A 16,896-nucleotide genomic window follows, 5' to 3' on the forward strand; every position below is an offset into this window, starting at 1 on the left:
ATCCCTAAAACAAACAAAATGTTTGCATTGCCACCTAGTTATGGATATATATATATATATATATATATATATTATCTCAAAATACTTTCATGGGTCATTTTTAAAAAGGTAGATATCTGTGTTGTTCATTTTTAAGATAATACTTTACCCACAAAACGACCATTTATATTTAATTTCCTCCCTGTGATAATCCTTGAAGAAAACTCTGGATAAATTGGAGTTGGACAGTGTTGGACAAGTTACTTCCAAAATGTAATACATATATTACTTATTACTGTCTCTTTTAAGTAATATGTAACATTAGAATATGACTGTCTCTGAAATGTAATGAGTTACACTACTTTTTTTTTTTAACACTTTATTTTTGAAAAAAAAATGTTTACAAAGAAAAATCATACAGAATGTCATTGAGCAGTCAAATACATACTGTAGATGCAACAGTGCACATTTAAACCAGACTGCCAAAAAGCAGATCAAATATACCCCCCACCGCTACCCCAGCATGAAAGAAAAAACAAAACAGAGTAAATGAGATAAGTGTACACGTTCTCACAAATGATACAAAAATTAAATAAATAAAAAAACATACAAAGCAAACAGACAAAATATATGCAAAACGTACAATATTGCTTTAGAAATGGTAGTAGCCCAGATTCAGCAACACTCAAATCTATACACAATCTTCTTTAAAGAGTTAAGTCCAGCTTGTACTTCTCTACGTGTGTGATCAATGGCTGCCAGGCCTGATAACATCTATCAGTAGATCCCTTCAGAGTGGACCGGATTTTCTCCAGACGCAAAACTGCAACAGGTCTCTAATCCAGTGAGTATGGGTGGGTGGTGATTCATCCTTCCATTTAAGAAGAATTCGTTTTTTTTTGTTTTAATTTTTATTGTAACCGAGTATTCCTACACTCAGGCACTTTTACTCAAGTACAAGATCTGAATTTCTCCCTCCTCTGGCAATAAATCCTGAGTGGTTACCAAATAAAAGGTAAGCAAAAAAGGTTATTTTCATTTTACAAATCCTGCACTCAGCTTTGCTTTCTCCAATATCATTGACATGCAGCCAGATGCTGCTTCTTTTTTCGGTTTTCGCTCATTTCTTGACTTTTTTCGACGCGCTTGCATTTAAATCCATCTCCCCGTCGCTCTGTGTAGCTGGCCTACACTGTAAAAAAATGTTGCTAACCCCGTCCCTTTCACGTGAACGCGCTCTCTGCCGGACAGAGAAACCCTGGTTGATTTGCTGAGTTGATAACCAGCTTCGTAGGACCGCTTATCGACATCGCGTTTGTTAGGGTTAGTTAAGCCGGGTAAATCAAACATATCCAGGGTCTGTTGAACTGGCTTCGTCGTACAGGGCGCTGGAGGCAGTAACGTGTACCTCAGCAGAATCTGAGAAGAGTTTTGTCTTTGTGTGATATGGACCTTGAGTCTGAAATAAAGATTGGATATATTCAAGTATGTAAAATAACAGCAACAATAACCTTTTTCTTAACATCATGATGTTAGAGGTCGGGCTGTGTGTACATGTGCGCCTCAAGATCAAATTAGTAGTTATAAATTCCTCCCACTGTTTGCCACTGCTGTTGCACCCTACTGGCTCACCTGTTAGTGAGGAAGGAGGAGCCCCCTCCAGGAGGATGTAGCAACTCCGTCCTACACCTCCCACTCAACATTCCCCGCTGACAGGCACTATCCCAACCTGTAGGAGAACATGCAGTGACAAATAAAAAAAAAGTTAACTTTTTTGTTTTAAGTGTGTGTGTGTGTGTTGGTATGTTCAGTCCAAAAGTCCAGTCCAAAAAGTTCTGTTTTGAGCTTTGAGGAATGCTCACATGTGCCAGTCAAATTCCTTCAGCTCAGTCACGAGCTTCGACAGTTTTGGAGGAATGTGGTGCTGTTTCTTCCCCTTCATCTCAGCCTTGGACCCTCGGTCAGGATTCATTCCAAAGAGAACTCTAAGGAAACAGAAATATGTTTAGCTACACATGCAACTAAATGAATGAAACTGAACTAAAGAGTAACATGCAGACAAAGCTCAGATACTACTTGTAGTGTGGCTCTACAGGAGTGGAGCCGTCTAAAATAGCATACATTTGTTTTCTCCACCATGCCCGTGTGTGTGTGTGTGTGTGTGTGTGTGTGTGTGTGTGTGTGTGTGTGTGTGTGTGTGTGTGTGTGTGTGTGTGTGTGTGTGTGTGTGTGTGTGTGTGTGTGTGTGTGTGTGTGTGTGTGTGTGTGTGTGTGTGTGTGTGTGTGTGTGTGTGTGTGTGTGTCCGTCTACAGCTAATGTTGCAAAATACTACTACTACAATAACACTTTGCTCCAGTAAGCTGAGCAACTCAGACAACGTGCTGTTAAAGTCTGCTCATCACCAACATACTATACTGGACATGTCAGCATAACCCGTGCACCTGTGACTTGTGTGGATATACTGTACGTGCACTGAACGATCTCAGGGCACCGTTAACTCAGTGCATGAGTAGCACAGCTAGTAGTCGCTAGTAGTCACGAGTGCTGAAAGAAGTTGTGACGATTGAAAACAAAGTTTTAATCTGAAATGTATGTCTAAAATGAATGAACAATGAGCAAATGCATGGTCTATTTTGTGACAAAAAAATATATAATTTACATGAGCCGTCAAAACTGGCCGGCGAGTCTGTTGTAAACAGTCCTGTCCGGGAAGATTGTTTCAATGACAGGGACCTCTGTCTGGTCCCTCTGAACCCGTTCTGGATCACCTCCTCGGGGGTGGTAATAGGTTTGCATTTGAGAATACAAACAGTATGCACCTTTACAATATGAATTAACAAAACTATTATTTTGTGCTGACAAACTAGGCTTAGTGTATTTAGTGACTTTTCCTGTCATAATCACCAGTGACACAGCCTACAGCAGCCTCTATATTTTATATTAACATGTCATGGTATTTGCTACATTTATCCTGGAGTTGTGTGTTTGTTAAACATACATATACAATTTAGAGGTGACTATAACACCGCAGTGTTATAGTTTGTTAAATGCACAGGTGAACATTTGACAGGAAGAGTTACTAAATCCACAATGGTTTTGGTTATTGGCTACATACTATAGGTGGATCATGTGTGTTTGTATTCTCATAATGCAGACCCATCCCCATAATCACCATAGGCGAGTTGTGATCCGGTGCACAAAGACGGAGGTCCAGATTCCATTGCAGCAGCTTCACAGGCAGCCGAGGTAAAGAGGGTTGATTTATTTGCATCGATTATGATTGTCCACAGTCTATATACATTTTAGTCACAAAATAGACAACATAGTTGCTCAATTTTGATTTCACACATACAACCACTGCATTAAAACTGCATCTAAATGTGCTACTTTCAATATCGCAGTCTACTTGTCAGATTTCAGTCAATCTTAAGTGTGACACAACCACTAAGCTCATCTGCAACCAGAGCACAGGCGTCAACCGTTGAGTGGAGTGGTAACTGTGACACTCGGTGCAAATGTACACGTTACACAACAAGTATTAACATCGGGGCATGAATCCTGGTATGGATTTAGTTATATTATTCACAAAAGCAGCTCACATAGAATAGCCTAAATGTGTGTCTTTGGTTAAAGAGATGGCTCAGAGATAGTTGTTAGGAATATTGTACATGTTTTCCCAATCACCCAGTGTCAGAGCCTAATACATGCCAAATGCCTTAGGGCAGACCTTTTGTATGTACTTGGTGTACTCTGAAGTTATATGAAAGAGCATGGGCCTTCAACAGGAAGCTGCAACATGTGCTGCTGTGTTATAGGAACATGTATTAAGTATTGAGGGTTTAAGTGATTATATGTTTGATAATACACATTAACATGAAACAAACAATAGAAAAGATAATGTGTAAGCAAACAAACTTTACACAACACTGGTGATAGTGCTGTCAAACAGGTCTATGAACTCTAAAAAAGTTGAATCTCTCTCAGCTAAGGGGTCCTTGGACTGAACAACGTTGAAGACCCCTGTCAAAGAGCAATGGCTATCTTGGCTCGATTGTAGAGTGTCAATGGGATCAAAACATATAATATAGATTATATTTAATAAGCATCCTGGAATTGAGCACAACTATGCTAGTAATCTAAGGGAAGATTGTACATGCTTTGTCTGGTGGGAAGCCCTCAGTCTCATAATTGGAATACCCCAGCTTATACATTTCAAAACAATGAGCTGCTTACCTTTGCATGACTTCCAGGGTAAGAGACATCTCCTTAAGATATTCAATGTTGCAGACATAACACAAGCAGAAAGCATAGCTCAGGGCCACAATGGGGGAGGTGATGTGGTCATTCACAACTTCCTGATCAACAGCAATCTCAAATAGATGGTCACCTTAAACATAGATCACAAAAACAATATGTATTAGTCATTTAAAAAATAATAACGTACACACGCGCCAAATCTTCCATACTCAGTCCAAACACAGGTTATGGTACGAACAAGCAACAAATACTTTGAAAAGGTATTCTGCATTTAGTTTGTCAGACTTTACATACAAGTGTACTTACATTTAAAGATGTTGGCCCTAATCAACATAGTTCTGAGCACCATTTACAAAACAAAATCAACCAACTCTATACCTTTTCATCACAACAAATCGTCTCATCAGTAAACCTAAGAACAAATGGAGAACATATCTCCAAGCTTGCTGGGATGCAAAAATGATTCAACTACAAACCTCTGATTAGGATGCATGGGGTACAGGGGAGGCTGAGTTCAGCATCCGCGGAGTCCTGTTTTCGGAAAATAAAACAACAAAGATACACATATGAATGTGATGATGTTATGTTTCCAATGTACACGAACACACAGTCAGGCAGGCAAATAGACCAGCTGCCAGTGTCTGTATCAAAGGTAGCAGCTAACCATAGACAATAATGATAATAGTAGTTATAAAAAAATATTATTTACACAAACATAATCGATTAATGTTAGAATCAGAATCCTTTTCGGTCAGGGGGGGAAAGTCTGTTCTTACAAGACCTTGTTCTATTAGGGGACAGCATTTGGTCCTCCAAGACCGAGGAGCTCTGCCGGGATGTATATAATTATATAAGTGTATAATTATATGAGGGATTCTCTCATGGTCGGGAAAATAAATCAAGGATTTTACTGATTTTCTTTTATCTTCGTTTCCAGGAGAGATGGTTTACCAATGTCGATATTATCAGCAGCGCAAAGTGGGGTTTAAAATCCATAAAATGTACCTCATTCTTGCAGAAAAGGTGATCAGGGTTTTCCTTGAAGTATCTCACAATGCCACAGATCACCTGTACTGGACCTTCACCCATCTTCATCCCTTTGGTGTCAAGGACGTTGTTGATGCCCGGTTCTTTTTTGGAAAGCTCCTGTGCCAGCTTGTTTTGTACCGAAAAGCCAAGGAGTCTAGATGCATGATCAAACAGGTGAGCAGCTTCAAATAGAAATGGCCACTCTTCCTTTAGGACCTTTACATTGGTTCCATCATTGATGGTTTCACGCTGGATGGGATATGTTTCAGCTAGGGATGCTCCGATCGATCGGTCACCGATAGATATCGGCCGATACTCACTCTCTACCGATCGATCGGTGCTCTCTAAACGAGCCGATCACATGACGTAAAATACATGACACTTTTCTCTGTGTGCGGCAAAACAAGCTCGCCAAAATGGCTTCACCGGTCTGGCATTATTTTAAGGTGTCCGAAAAAGACAGTAAAATAGCGGTATGCAACGTGTGTGTGAAGCAGAAATCCTGCAGCTCCGCCCGCCGGACCGGTGAGCGGAGCAAAACACACAAGAGTTAGAGATAACACACAAGCTATTTTATCTACCTCTGGAACAAGCAAAACTAGTTATTATAAATATATTTATTCTTCACTGTCGGGTCACTCATTACTAGATCAGTGAGCTGCATGAGATACTGACAGGCTGTCAGGAGAGAGAGAGGGGGAGAGAATGTGAATGTAAACTTGAATAATGTACATAATTTGAATGTAATAATTAAGTTGATTGTTGTTTGTGGAAGCTCCAGTGAATGAGCCCCATTAACTGACTTTAAACATCACTTTAAATAGAAGATTTAAAGTGATGTTTAAATCTTCCATTTAGGCCCCGCCCACTCGATCAGATCGGCGAGGTTTCGGCCGATACTGATTCTGGCGATCGGCGATCGGCCCCGAAATTGGCGATCGGAGCATCCCTAGTTTCAGCCATCAGTTTTCGAACAGATGACTCCTAAAGATATGAGGCAACAGTTAATAAAACCAATACATTCAATCAATAATAAAACAAATTATCAATATAAATACAGATAAATCGATTTCGGGTGAAAATAGCTGATATCCAAGCGCACAACGAGTCCCATTGTGAACTTGTAGATCAGTTATTTTTTGTTAATTATACAAAACCAATTTGAATTGATATACCAAAAATAAATCAAACTCAAATATTAGCTTCTCCATTACTCAATCAAAAAGTAATCCATACATACACAAGAACATAATGGATGGTTGCAGCCCTACCTGAGGATCATGGGTTTTGAAGGCACTTTTCAATTCATTTCGTTTTGACAGCAGTTCTGCTCTACTCTCAGTTCCCTCGACAGCAACATCCCACTCCACACATCCATAAGGATCGGAATTGCTTGACTTTTTCTTCCGCTGAACTTCACCCTCTCCACCCTCTGCTCGCCTCTTTCCTGGGGTTGATGTTCTCTTAATATTTTTCAACTCTGGTTTCTTGCTGGGTAAAGAGAGGACCACAACCATCTTTTGCAAACGGCATATTTCCAAAGGGCTCTGTCTGTTTGAAAGACAGAGGATATTGTCCTACAATGTTCTTGGCGATTTCCATCAGCTTGGATCTACCAGGTCTTCCAGGGTGTTTATGGAGGTAATCATCAACAACGATCCGAACCATCTGTAGTCTTTCTTTCGACTTTACCCATTTACCAACACATCCATGAACTTTGAGGGCATGTTGTGCCATGGTATGGAATATGGCTCACAGGATGGGGAGTGGGCAGATGGGGTATGGGCAGGTGGTGTCTCAGGTGGTGTTGGGGGCAGATCATCACTCTGTGGCAGAGGTGTAGATGTAGTGCAGCTTATGAATCTATGGATGACATACCGCATAAATTAACCACATCACCAATGATACTAATTAATTAATACACTGGTTTTCAATGTCCGTTGGAGACCACCAGGGGTACAAATGGACCCTTAAGGGTCTGTGAATGTGTATACAGACAGTATACAGGGTTGGGCAATATATTGATATATCATATGAGTTTATTGAATAGGATGTTGGGTATCATATTGTGATACCTGTTGTGTTTTCCTGATGTTAAAGAATGAACTGAACTTACCCAACTGTTAACATAACATAGTCATAAATACATAATAGTGATATTTGATTTTGTTTGTGTTGTCCACCCCTCAGTACTGTGCATATTAGGGTTACAAATAAAAAAAACGTACCTCCTTGGAAAGCTTTAACGAGTCTTCTGCACTGAATGAGTGGCAGAGTGTCCTGAATGTCCGGGGCCTTCACAAGGATCAGGTCATCTTCACATTGAACTCCTAATTCCACCAGTCTAGCCATGAGTGCATCCATCTTATCACTACTGAGCGATGGTATGGCTTTCTTAACCAACTCTTTCACAAGCTCCATGTTGGCATGTGTTTTAGAGGAATGAGCAACCTCACACCTCTCTGGTAAGAAGAAAGTGGATAATAATCATTAAGTTTGTCCAGATTTTGGCAGCTGCACATATCAGACATATTTTCATCAACTTGATAGACTCCAAGCTCAGGAACCCAGCTGGCAGTTTTCCCCCGAAGCAAAAGTTAGACACTCATTTCATTTGTTATAATAATGCTCGCTATTTGTCCTAACTGTAGTTGTCCTTTAGTATATCTCAGTAAGACAAGCATACCATTTCCATATGGCGTGCCTTTAACCTGGACCTTCTCTGTGACAACTGAGTTACTCGAGTCAAGTCCACATTTTTCAACTGCTGTCCTTATGCTTTGCTCATAGAGCTCAGGATAGAACCTGGTGGAGTCTGAAACTTGAACCTGGGGTCTAAATAAACTACCGCGAGACTGATAGGCCTGAAACAACTGATGTCTATCAGCAAGTGACTGAGTTACATTTCTGAAGTTTTTACTTGCCCAAATACACCTTTTAAAATAAGAATGTTTCGATTCAAAGCGCATTGTCCAAGTATGTATGAGTGGGCCAAACTGTAAACTCAAGTGAGCATAGTGAAGCAGATAGTGGTGTTTCGGTCTAAGTTTAACTCGTGGGAATAACTCTTGCCTCGATTCCACATACAGTTTGATCCTTCATATAAGCAATCTGCGACTCTGAAAGGCGAGGTGCACAGACAAATTCAACTAGCTCCCTCAGAAGAAGTACCAGTTCCCATATTGCATTGTCAGCATCTTTAATACGGTCATGCACTAAAATAGGCAAGAATCTTAAAAGCCACCTGTTTTGGGCTGCATGGCCTCCAAGCTTTGCTCCTTTAATGGGAATAGAGTTTAACTTGTTGCTGCTTTCACCAGGAAATGATTTGCGTCTGGCATTAAGGACCTCATAACTGAACCACTTTTCTGTTTTCATTAAGAACTGCAAACACATTGCTAAATCATAGTCAACCACACCCTCAAACAGGTCATGTGTCACCAGGCTGACACACGTGAACGTGAGACAGTTTGTTGAAAACACTGTCACCTTAATACCGTGATGCGTTTTCATTTCAGGGTTACTTTCCAGTAACTGCACAGACTCATTATAATCAGCGAGATTTCGATGAGTGAAAACCGTGAGAGGGTTAGAATGAAATTCATTTCTTGTCGCTAAACAGTATCTACACATATATTCAGCTGAGCTGACATTTTCTGTAAACCCACCAATCGTGTGAGAGCCCAGATTATCTCCCATTATGCATGCAACAGTACCTTTACAGATCTTTCCTTCAAAAGATATGCCCCTTTCCTCAAGCTCACACAAGTCTGACACAAGCTTACTGAAAATCGTATCCACTGTAAAATATTTGCAATCTTTCTCTATACAGAGTAGTGCCAACTGTATTTGATCAACAGTTGATCGCTGGTGTGGATGGAAATGTGCCAGAGTGAAGTAGACAGCTAATACCTTGTGCTTTGGCTTGGCAGATCCAAGTGGATTAGCCACCTCAAATGCATCCTGAAATAGCATCACCTTTAAAGACTCTGGATCTGAGGAAAACATGGCATTCGATTTCATGGCCCACCCATCAGTGACATCACTGAGTACATCATCTTCAACATGAGGATTAGAACTGTGCTGAGCTGCACCTCCCTGTTTCAGAATTGCTCTGAGGGTTTCCAGTATTGGAATGTAATGACAGTGCCTCTTCTGACCTGTTTTATTGTGCCCAAGATTGACTTCAACAGGCTGAACATAGTTATAGTGCGCCTTGTAATATTGCTGCCTTCTGTGTTGCGTAAGTAAAGGACCATTTTCATACAATGCCTTGTGCATAGGGCTCTGCTCGTATGCACTCTTCCCAAGACATGTTAATGTCTCTGTTGGAACAGTGTTTGTGGGGAAAACACTGTGCCAATGGAAGCTAACATTAGCCCGGTTGGAAAGCTACTAATAAAACAACACACAAACCCGCGAAAATAAACTAACCATAAATACAAACTTTACCTATCAATTCAATGAACTGGCCAACTTTTGCACGGGGGGATACTGCTTAAGGACTATATTCTAACTGGGGCCAGTTAGAAGAGAGTTACCTGTCAGACGTCCACGTAATAAAAAAAATATTTAACATTAACACAAACTTTATGTTTACCACAAATGTCCTTTTTGATTAAGAAATGAGGTTCCATTCCCAAATTAAACACAATGAACCAACCTACCGAGCAGACTTTCAGTTTAACTTTCAGTGTGGACGGATTCCTGTAATGGCGGCCACAGATATCTTTTACCGGGCAAAAGCACCCACAATGCAATGCGCAACCAGTGTTGCCAGATTCTGTGAGGGACACAAACAAGCCACAAGGTCTAGGGAAAAAAAGCCCAAAAGAAGTGAAGTGGGCCACATGAGCACTTTAAACCTATACATCAACTATTAGAAAATAGCAGATCACAACGTGCCGCAACGCGTTGTGAGCTTGTAGATTTGCTATTTTCAAATAAAATCTTGGGGGAAACTTATAATGAGCAGACCTGGCAACACTGTTTTCAACGGCAAAAGTAATGTAAAAGTCGATTACAGTACTTAAACAGTAAAATTTGACACCACATTGGTCATCATTTTACAGATTTTTCTTAGAATGTATACCACTACATCTGCTGTGCCCCCCACCCTTCTTTCACATAATGGTATGATCCTAGTGTGTCCTCGCATATGATTGGCCGCATGGTGGCCCAGCTAAATAAAGTCCCGCCCCTGCCTGCAAGGATTCTCAGCAAGAGTAGGAGCGGCTGGAGATTCTGCTCTCCCCAACGGGAGTCTGCTCTTCTAGCGGCATCTCGCGATCGGCGTGTTGGAGACCTCTGAATTAAATGATCAAGTCACCTCAAGTCAGAAGGCTCAAGTCCAAGTCAAGTCCCGAGTCATTGGTGTTCAAGTCCAGCAGTTCAATATACATATAGTATAACATGAGGAGCTACAGCTACATTTCAACAAATATATCCACTAAGATTAATACATGAAGACTTGTGACTCAGACTTGACTCTTCTTGGGTGACTTGGACTCGGACTGGAACACACGTAATGATGACTCAGACTCAACTCGGACACTCCTTGGGTGACTCGGACTTGGACTCGAAAAGTGGGGACTCCAGAGTGACTTGGACTCGTGAATTGGTGACATGACTACAACACTGCTAAGCAGTTGACCAATCACAACATATCCATCCAGCTAACCAATCAGAGCAGACTGGGCTCTGGTTTCAGACACAGGATGAAAAGAGGTGCTGCAGCACAGGCAGTATGATAAAAATAAAGAGCTTTTTGAACATTAAAGCGTGGAGACAAGTCACAGTAGAGACACTTACTTCTAATATGAACCCTGAAAATGAGCATGACATGTTCTCTTTAAGACTTTTATCAATTGTTGACTCTTTGTTTACCATGGATGCAATTTCTCTTCAAGGTAAAATAGGGTGTCATTGATATGACTGGTCCTTTTGTGGGTTTATTCATTAAACATAATCGGTTTTGTCCATGTGTGAAGGGGACACTGCTTTTCTTCCCTGATCACTATTCCATCTGCAGGGTGTCATCTGACAGGCACCCACTTGTTCTTGATAGGATGTGTTAGATCCGCACTGCCATTAAATGCATTACAATCTTCAAGCAATGAGTTGCCAACAATGATATGCCTTTAGGCCAATCATTAAAAAAACAAGCATGCCCTTGCATCAACTATAGAAAGCAGAAAGCCATAGACTTGAGAGAAGTTAGGACAACATATGGAGAGGATTTAAAGGCATTAGTGTTGAGGAGTGAAGGTAATTTTCAGAGACGATTGTGAAAATAGGCCAAGCTTCCCGAAAAAGAAAAAGAGGGTGGGGGTGAGGGGGTATAAATAAGAGAGTGGTTTGTGTTGGGGGAGGGGTGAGGGCAGGAGGAAATCAAAGCTCTTAATTGGCTTGTTAAGACTTGAAAGTGAGCTGGGAGAGAAGTAGTCTTGAGTTAGCTGTTAAAGGAAGAGAATAGTAATAATCAAATCCACATGAAGGAGTGTTAATGGGGAGAGGGATAGAAGTCACTTAAAGAGGGGGAGGACTCGACAGAATACATTTCATTTAATTAGTGTATGTTTTGGAGAGGCTGACTGAGAGTGCAGGGATGAGGTGAATGTGTTAGGGCTGTGCATGTTGGTATGTTTGTGTGCGCAGATAGGTGTTTTCAAACTATGTGCACTTTTCAGAACTACGGCCCGGGGCTGATTAAGCCATTAGGGCTCGGTCTCAGAACCAATCAATCACTCTGACACCTCAATAGGGGAGCTGGATAGTCGTTCTTCAAAACACGGCCAGCCTACATCGCCCGTTCCAATAATCGCTCCAATCATTCAGTAGCCAGGCCTGAACTTCCAACTTCCAACCTCCGACCGCCAAACCCTTCTCCAACAGCAGCGATTTCTTATTTGCTCGTGTGCTCATGCTGCGACCTTCTGCCTGGTGCTACCTGTTAAATATGGTGTTACGAGAACAAACACAAATCTACCATGAAGCATGTGGAGGAAAATCTTGGATCAGTAAAGTGGAAAACACAAGGATGCTAGAGGAAACTGAGCCATTCTCTTCCCATGTGTATACTATATAAGTCCTGCAGTTAGCTTCTGTATCTAAAGATGAGTCATTTTGATCACAACTCGGTCTAAGTCAGAAAAGCCGTTGTTAGACTGTGTCCTCACTTTCTCTGACTTTTTGTATCACCTTCACATTGCACATTGCTCGTCTTAACTCTTATCAGTTTGGGGCTGAGAGTTCTTAAAGGTCCCCTATTATGGAGAATTGTTGAAATACACTATAATACGTGATCTTTAATGTCTAAGTAATGCGACTATATTTTCACAAGTTGTGTATAAAGCAGGACTGTCAACGTCAACAAGTTAATGCTCACAATTAATCTGGAAACCTTGACGCATTAAAAATAGTGAACACAACTCACATTACAATAATCATATAAGCAAGAACAGACGTAATTTACGCTGGGGACAAAACCACTTGAAATAAAATTGGTTTAAAATGCACAAAGACATGTTATAGAGAAAGGTTTATAAACACTAATTAAGTACAATCTCCAGAATAGTTTGTCGGTCTACATTTCGGGGGGGGGGGGGGCGTTTCTGGGGTGCAATTTGGACATTTGACACAAAACATTTGAGTAAAAATGGAAAAGGAGTCTTCCCTCCCACAGCACGTGGGCAACAGGCACTGCACTAGATGCCAACAAGGAACAAAAGCCATAGAACAATTCCCCCTTAACCTCATTCTAAAATGACCCAAAAACAGCATGGGCCAATCAGAAACAAGTTCTTTACACACATTATTTTAAACTTTTGATTAATCACAGAATACTATTAATCTTGGATGAATAAATGTTTTAATCGATTGACACCACAAGTATACATGTTAAGGTTTGAAATGATTGACCATGTTCACTTAAGAAATCAGATGACGTGTTCTGCTACAGCATACAGGTCTGCTCGGTAAACTGCAGTTCAGTGTTCTCTTTTGAAGTAGGGGAGGAATACTGTACGTGCAGTGGTGAGCGCATTCTATGAGAACTCTACTGTGTCTCCTTTTCATCTCTAAACCACTCATGGCATGATTTCAAGAACAGAACATGAGCTGCTTTGGTGATAGCAGGTGGACTTGTTAGACACCTTGTTGAAAACACATGTTCTTCCCGTAGTCATAAAGAACAACACTGATCAATCTGGCCTGCTGGCACACAGGGCTGCACACATGAGGCTGAGAGAATGAATGAGAGAGACTGCAGGAGTGTGTGGAGAGCTTTGAAGCACTGCTCCTAACCGGATTCCTTGGATACACCTCATCATCACAGAGAGAAAGAGGGAGAGGGAGAGAAAGAGGGGGAGAAAGGGGGAAGGCCTCCAGCTCCTGCCTACTGTAATCACACCCAACCAGTGACCCAGTTAGACCCATTTAGCCCGGAGATAAACCTGTCTCTCACTCTCTCACACACACACACACACACACACACACACACACACACACACACACACACACACACACACACACACACACACACACACACACACACACACACACACACACACACACACACACACACACACACACACACACACACACACACACACACACACACACACACACACACACACACACACACCGCTATACATCGGCCCAGAGTCTTCTTCTTGGCTTTCATTCCTCCTGTCCTTTCCTTCACTGATTTCCACAGTTCTTTCTTTGTCTGTGAGTCGTAGCCCTAGCTGCTGTATGGTGTAATATGTTTGTTGGCAAACGTGGCTTCTCAGTGTTTGGTTTTATCACAGAAAATATTATTGTCTTTGTAAGTTGTACTTAATGATTTCCACTGCATCCCGGACTTTATCATCGCTAGTGGACTTTGAGTTAAGATGATTTGATAAAGAATGAACTTAATGCTCATACTCGTTCAAGGTCAGTGAGATCACAATCGTTATTAATGGAGAACGTACTTGGGCAAGGTAAGGGAATGATGATGGTCATAAACAAAAGAAACCAACAATACATCTAATTAAAAGTGTACAGCACAATACCACAAAGTACAAGTTGTTCCCAGGGGGCTTTACAAACGGGTTTGAGAAGTTTGCAGTGGATAATGACAACATCCCTAAAAGAAATCCCCCGATTAACAAAATATTTTATAAACCTGAAGGAAAGCAACAGAGGAGGAATCCTTCTCAGGACATGTCCTGTATAACTTATAAAGATCCTGTATAACTTCTAAAGATAATTACAAAAAGGAGAAACCCAAATTATAAAAAATATTATTTTTGCATTAAATAATTTGATGAAACCAAAAGGATATCCACAAGTTTCCAGGTTCTACCGGTCAGCTTGGCAACGCGACATGATCCTTCAGACCTGGGACACTTTTAAATGAGGGAACAGCAGCTCTGTGGATGATGCCCAGAATGTTAGTTAGTAACTAGGTTAGCACTAAATGGACAGATCGTTGTACAAATTGAAGGGATATATCATTACATAATGTAGAGAACTGGTAGGAAACACTGGAAATGAACCCCAGTGTCCTGTATCAAAGTCACATGTTGTTGAACTACCTAACTTTTTTTCAGTTAAACATCGAAATAATACTTTTTTTCAGAGGAATAAAACAAAAAACCGATGGTTTTTGGGAGGACTGTTTGAACTAAGACTCTTTAATGGTACACACACAGAGGGTGCATATGCTCTATGAACTGCTAACACATTGCAGTCAAGTCCTGATCATTTAGGATCAGCAGTGATACAACGGCAGCATGTATCAGAGGAGTGGCTCTTTACTTCCTGTGAAGCCTGAACAATACGCACAATTAGTTTCCTTTTCACTTCATTCTTTGAAACTAAAAAGCATAATGTGTCATTTCTTCCTGTCTAAACTTCTTATTCTCGAGTGTGGGCTCAATGTATTGAGTTTAGCTGGGTGCATTTTGCGGTTTCCACTGCCATAAGATGAATAGATGAAATTAAGAGACGACAACGCCTGCATTGACAGCCTTGTTAGCGGATCTAGTGTCTCGATAAATCATTTTGAGGCAAACAATAAAGAACGCCCACATTAGTCAACACCGCAATACAACAGAAGGAAACGGCTGCCAAGAGAGAGAAAAAAGGAATGCTTCTCGGTTTTGTTTCCTCGAGCAAAACAACAAACTTGGAGCGTTGATGTGGGAAATGAAGACTCTTTATTAGACTGATTGAAGAAGTGAGACTGTCTTAGTACAGTAAACAGCAGCACCTCCAGCTCCATAGCTCATCTCTGGAGGATGGAAGGTGGGTTGAGCTTTATCCTCTTGGCTGTCAACTTATCATGATGAGAAGGTATAAATGACTTCTTCCATCCATCACTCCCTTGTCAGTTCTATTTTCCTTGTTTCATCTACTTGTATTATTGTTGGAAAGTGTTACTCTCTTACTTAGAAAATACATTCCCCCCAGCCTCACTGAAGGTCTGAAACGTTGACTTTGATTCATCTGAATCAGAAACAGGTTTATTGCCAAATAGGTTTTCACATACGAGGAATTGTCCTTGGTGTATATTCTGCATATAAACACTGTTAAAGATAACAAGTAAGATAACTAGCACAAAAAAAAACAGATTTCACATAACTGTATTAAGTTAGTTGAAAGCAATAATATTACATTTAAATTCAAAATATTAGATTACACTTAAAGGTGGGGTAGGTAAGTTTCAGAAACCGGCTCGAGATACACTTTTTGTTATATTCCATGGAATGCTCTTAACATCCCGATAGCAATGAATATCTGAAGTGCTTTGACAAAAAATCCATAAAAAAATGTCCTCTGTAGAAGCCGTAATACTGTAAAAAGTACAATGGCCTACCTGCCTGTCAGCCTTCCATCGGGGCACAAACTTATCTCGTGCCCTCATTGGTCATGTGCGCGTTCGTGTGTGTTGGAGGAGGGGCTCTGTGAGGAAGTGGCAGATTTTCTCCGGTTGTGTATTTTCAAATTCTAGCGATCTCGAGCCGGTTTCTCAAACGTACCTACCCCACCTTTAATATTATTTCTAACCTAATACAGATAAATGAAAACTGTTGACATAATCCATTTAATTAAAGTCAACATCTCAGTTTTTTCAGTGAACTTCCTATTCTCCCCTTCCCTGTACATTTGGATATGAGTTAGCTTACGGCTTCTTGATCCCTCTCCTCGAAGTCAAGGTTTTTTTTAAACATCTTTTTGGTAAGATGCCTTAAATAAGGTCTGTGGTTAACAAAGGTTAAGAGATTGTTTTGTTCTATTACATAAAATATGTCAGTTAATAGCTTCTGGGTCATTACACAGTGGTTACTAAGTGACTACATGGGACTACTTAACGCCTAAACGCCAAAGATTAGTCGCCTTTAGTTTAGCGGTGGTGATGTGCAGCCATGTGGCCGTAATGCAGTTTGTTTACAGCCTAATGTTAGCTTTTTACTTCAGGCTATTTCCTTTTGTCCTGTGTTTGCCAAAATATATTTATCTTCTCCAACATTCTGAAATCCAATGACAAAAATGTCATTGCTGTAAATTACATTTAAATTAAAAAAGATTAGGTTCAATTTAATATTATTGCTTTCAACTAACATGGTATATTTATGTGAAAT

General features: G+C 40.6%; 2 protein-coding genes across 5 annotated transcripts in view; one reads left to right on the forward strand and one right to left on the reverse strand.

The window, feature by feature from the left end:
* Window positions 1-16,896, forward strand: part of rbfox3a (RNA binding fox-1 homolog 3a) — a 960,486-nt gene that overhangs the window by 290,395 nt on the left and 653,195 nt on the right. The window lies entirely within an intron of this gene.
* Window positions 1,580-7,687, reverse strand: LOC139435865 (uncharacterized). The gene is made up of 7 exons (XM_071206863.1): window positions 7,495-7,687; window positions 7,383-7,386; window positions 5,243-5,420; window positions 4,714-4,768; window positions 4,214-4,367; window positions 1,842-1,964; window positions 1,580-1,708 (listed from the first exon to the last, which is right to left on the reverse strand). The coding sequence occupies exons 1-7, from the start codon at window positions 7,685-7,687 to the stop codon at window positions 1,699-1,701; spliced, it is 717 nt and encodes a 238-aa protein (XP_071062964.1). The 3' UTR covers window positions 1,580-1,698.

This window comes from Pseudochaenichthys georgianus, chromosome 19 (assembly GCF_902827115.2).
Source record: "Pseudochaenichthys georgianus chromosome 19, fPseGeo1.2, whole genome shotgun sequence".
In the NCBI taxonomy this organism is placed as follows: Eukaryota; Metazoa; Chordata; class Actinopteri; order Perciformes; family Channichthyidae; genus Pseudochaenichthys; species Pseudochaenichthys georgianus.

Excerpts from the sequence above, each read along its gene's own strand:
- LOC139435865 (XM_071206863.1), bottom strand. The coding sequence starts at position 7,687 with ATGGAGCTTGTGAAAGAGTTGGTTAAGAAAGCCATACCATCGCTCAGT. Across the intron at positions 4,769-5,242 it reads ACCTTTTCTGCAAGAATGAG|GACTCCGCGGATGCTGAACT; the intron begins GTACATTTTATG and ends TTCCGAAAACAG. Across the intron at positions 1,965-4,213 it reads ACCCTGGAAGTCATGCAAAG|AGTTCTCTTTGGAATGAATC; the intron begins GTAAGCAGCTCA and ends CTGTTTCCTTAG.